We start from the raw sequence: 4,253 nt of genomic DNA, 5'->3' as shown, positions 1-4,253 counted from the left end.
ACTATTTCGGTAGCTTCGGTAATCGGTTTTACTGAGGCTCAGTACACCAACTGTCAAAACCGGGTGCAAAAGGTAAACAATGCAGTATAGCTGTATTCAGCTGTTCTATTTTCGTCAAAAAATTACCGAACACGGTATTTCAAATTAAGTGTGTATACAGCACGCGTCGCTTGAAAACTCCGAATGTTTGCAGGTCTTCCTCGAGCATGATCCATGTCTCGTGTCCTAAAGGACCACCGGTCTTGTTAGCGTTTTTCACATGGTGCATTTGGTGCGAGGGTGAATCTTTTTCGACCGCAGTTTCTTCTGGAGCCCGTAGTAGGCCCGACTTCCGCTGATGATGCGCCTCTGAAGTTCACGACTCACGTTGTTGTCAGCCGTCAGTAAGAATCCGAGGTAGACGAATTCCTCCACCACCTCAAAAGTATCCCCGTTTATCGTAACATTAGTACCCAGACGGATCCGGTCGTGTTCGGTTCCGCCTACCAGCATGTACTTTGTTTTTGAGGCATTCATAACCAGTCCAACCTTTGCTGCTTCGTGCTTCAGGCGGGTGTATAGCTCTGCCACCGTTCCAAATGTTCTGGCGATAATGTCCATGACGTCCGCAAAGCACACAAATTGACCGGTTTTTGTGAAAATCGTTCCCCGGCTGTTGAGCCCGGCTCGTCGCATCACACTTTCCAGAGCGATGTTGAAGAGTAGGCATGAGAGTCCGTCACCTTGTCGCAGTCCCCGGCGAGATTCGAATGAACTTGATAGTTCACCCGAAACCCTTACGCAGTTTTGCACATAGCTCTGCATTGTGCAGTGATGCATGGGGACCTGGTATTCACGGCATTTCTGGGGGATTTGCCGTACGGTGAAGATTCGTTGTCGATTGGCCGTCGATGAAGCCGGCTTGATAACTTTTTTTTTTTTTTTAACTAGTTCATTTATTTGGGGCTCAATCGCGTTTAACGCTTTGCGGAGCCAAAACTCATTTTTTGTATTTTATGTACAAATATGATTCTTATTCAACATAGTTAGTACGGGATGGAGCCAGGATACTCGTGGCAGCTCGAGATTAGTGGGTCACATATGCTTTTAGGATGGGCGTGGTAAGGACTGGGGGTAAGGGTTCTCTGAAGCTCATCCGGAAGGTATAACGTAATGGCGTGTTCGTTGTCTTCATAGTGATTCAGCACCAGATTGTAGCGGGCTTTTCGTCTGCCGGATGGCCAGGAACAACACAAAGACGAAAACAGAGAAAAAAAACTGGGGGAGAAAACACAAGAGAGTTAAACCTTTATACAAGACAAACGAAGAAAGTCGTAAATGCATAGCATATAAGTGACATCGCGAGTGCCCAGCACATCTCTCAGAAGAACAAAGGGTTGTCTACCTCGGGCCTCAAGGGTATCCAAAAGTAGTGCTCTGGAGGCGTCATTATCCGGGCATTGCCAAACTACGTGGTCGATGTCATCATAACCGGAACCGCACTTAGTACAAACATTGCTCAACGCGAGGTTAATCCTGTGTAAATGCGCATCTAGCGAGTAATGGTTGGACATAAGCCTTGACATTACGCGAATGAAATTTCGACTTACATCCAAACCATGCCACCACGCTCGCAAGGAAACATTAGGAATAATAGAATGTAACCACCGTCCCAGCTGGCCATCTCGCCAATCATTTTGCCAACTTTGAAGAGAACTCTGGCGAACAAAATGGAAAAATTCATCATGTGAAATTCTTCTATCATAGATCTCACCTTCCTGAGCGCCCACCTTTGCGAGAGAGTCCGCCTTCTCATTGCCATAAATTGAGCAATGCGAGGGGACCCATACAAAGGTAATCTTGTATGATCTTTCGACCAGTGTACCCATCTGCTCCCTTATTTTTGTAAGAAAGTAAGATGGATGTTTTACAGGTTTCATCGACCGGAGTGCCTCAATAGAACTAAGGCTATCCGAGAAGATGAAGAAATGGTCTACGGGCATGTTGGAAATCATCCCCAAAGCGAAGTTGATTGCTGCCAGCTCAGCAACATAAACCGAGCAAGGTTCCTGAAGTTTGCGGAAGGCGGTGGAATTTTCATTGAAGACACCGAAACCAGTGGATTCATTTATGCGAGATCCATCAGTAAAGATTCTCTTACAGGAATTGACATGTTGGTACTTTTCGTTAAAAATGCGAGGAATAGATATACATCGAAGTTGATCTGGAATTCCATGAATAGCTTGTTTCATGGACAGATCGTATTTAACAGAGGAACTGTCATTGGTGAAGTGTACACGAGGTGGATTATAACCTGGGAGGCTTATGTCAGATGACATGTAGAAAAGATAGATTCTCATAAATTTTGACTGAGTATTCAGAGTGAGCATTTCTTCGAAGTTTTCAATCACAAGTGTGTTGCTCACTCCACACTTGATAAGTAACCTTAGCGAGAGCTCCCAGAATCGGTTCTGGAGAGGTTTCACCCCTGCCAGGACCTCTAGGCTCGCATTATGCGTTGAGTGCATGCAGCCGAGGGCAATACGCAGACAACGATATTGAATTCGTTCCAACTTTAATAGGTGGCAGTTTGCTGCTGAGTGGAAACAGAAAGAGCCATATTCAATAACAGAGAGAATAGTCGTTTTGTAAAGTTTTATGAGGTCCTCCGGGTGAGCACCCCACCATGTTCCGGTAATTGTGCGTAGAAAATTGATCCTTTGTTGACATTTTTGCACCAAATACTTGATTTGGGTACCCCAAGTGCCTTTTGAATCAAACCAGACCCCAAGGTATTTCGAAGTCAAAGATTGGTCGATTTCTATTCCCAAAAGATTGAGTTTCAGTTGGGCTGGGTTCCGCTTTCTAGAAAACACAACCAATTGAGTTTTTTGCGGAGAAAACTCGATCCCTAAATTTCTTGCCCAAATGGAAAGATTGTTTAAAGAATTTTGCAATGGTCTTTGCAACATTTCTGCATGTGGGCCTTTGAGAGAAACCACAGCATCATCTGCAAGTTGTCTTAGCGTGCATTGTCCTTCCAGACAGCTATCAATGTCTTTCACGTAGAAATTATAAAGCAAGGGACTTAAACATGAGCCTTGGGGTAGGCCCATGTAGCTAATTCTGGAAGTTGTCAGTTGTCCGAGATTGAAGCTCATATGTTTTTCTGACAACAAATTATACAAGAAATTGTTTAAAAGTCCGGGTAGTCCACTATTGTGCAGTTTTTCTGACAATATTTCTATGGAAACTGAATCAAAAGCGCCCTTAATATCCAAGAAAACTGAAGCCAATTGCTCCTTTTCCGCAAAGGCCAGTTGAATATCTGTTGAAAGCAACGCTAGACAATCGTTTGTTCCTTTGCCCTTGCGGAACCCGAATTGTGTATTTGAAAGCAAGTTATTCGATTCAACCCAATGGTCAAGTCGCGATAGGATCATTTTTTCCAACAATTTCCTTAAACATGATAACATAGCAATTGGGCGGTATGAATTATGATCAGACGCTGGTTTACCAGGCTTTTGAATAGCTATTACTTTGACCTGTCTCCATTCATGCGGAACGATGTTGTTCTCCATGAATGAATTGAACAGGTCTAGTAATCGTCTTTTTGCGATATCTGGGAGATTCTTAAGAAGATTGAACTTTATCATATCGCGTCCCGGAGAAGAATTGTTTGATGAAAGAAGAGCTATAGAAAATTCCAGCATTGAGAATGGTCTGTCCAGAGAACCGTCTCTTGAGATTGATTCCCAAGAAATCGGTGGTGCTGGGACTGAGTCTGGGCAGACTTTTTTCGCGAAGCTGAATATCCAACGGTTGGAGTATTCGTCACTCTCATTAGAAGATGAGCGGTTTCGCATGTTGCGAGCCACTCTCCAAAGCGTTGTCATCGAAGTTTCTCTTGAGAGACCCTCAATGAAGTGTCGCCAATAACTACGCTTTTTCGCTTTTAGCAAGTTCCTCAGTTGTCTTTCAAGCTTTGCGTACTCTTGAAAAAGATCCGAGGTGCCATGCCTACGAAAAGCTTTGAAGGCATCAGATTTTTTAAGATATAATTGAGTGCAATCATCATCCCAGCCAAGTGTGGCTGGTCTTCTTTTGAAGGTTGCACCTGGAACGCGTCGTTTTTGTGATTCTAATGCACTTCTGTAAATCAGTTCAGACAGGAATCGATACTCATCCAAAGGTGGGAGAGGATTGGATGATTCAACCCCAAAAGATACCGCTTCTGCATACTTTTGCCAATCGATATTCCTAGTGAGGTCAAA

General features: G+C 43.9%; 1 protein-coding gene across 1 annotated transcript; it reads right to left on the bottom strand.

The window, feature by feature from the left end:
* Positions 1 to 912: 912 nt before the first annotated feature.
* LOC134287892 (uncharacterized) lies at positions 913 to 4,025 on the bottom strand. Its single transcript, XM_062851076.1, has 2 exons — positions 2,660 to 4,025; positions 913 to 2,400 (listed from the first exon to the last, which is right to left on the bottom strand). Exons 1-2 carry the CDS (start codon positions 2,707 to 2,709, stop codon positions 1,281 to 1,283), a joined length of 1,170 nt encoding a protein of 389 aa, XP_062707060.1. The 5' UTR covers positions 2,710 to 4,025; the 3' UTR covers positions 913 to 1,280.
* Positions 4,026 to 4,253: the final 228 nt, after the last annotated feature.

This window comes from Aedes albopictus, chromosome 2 (assembly GCF_035046485.1).
Source record: "Aedes albopictus strain Foshan chromosome 2, AalbF5, whole genome shotgun sequence".
Lineage (NCBI taxonomy): Eukaryota > Metazoa > Arthropoda > Insecta > Diptera > Culicidae > Aedes > Aedes albopictus.
This window is presented reverse-complemented; position numbering and strand designations above follow the sequence as displayed.

Coding starts and splice junctions, on each gene's coding strand:
- LOC134287892 (XM_062851076.1), bottom strand. CDS start 2,709: ATGTCAACAAAGGATCAATTTTCTACGCACAATTACCGGAACATGGTG. Junction 2,401..2,659: donor AATTACCGGAACATGGTGGG/GTGCTCACCCGG, acceptor GTGTGGAGTGAG/CAACACACTTGTGATTGAAA.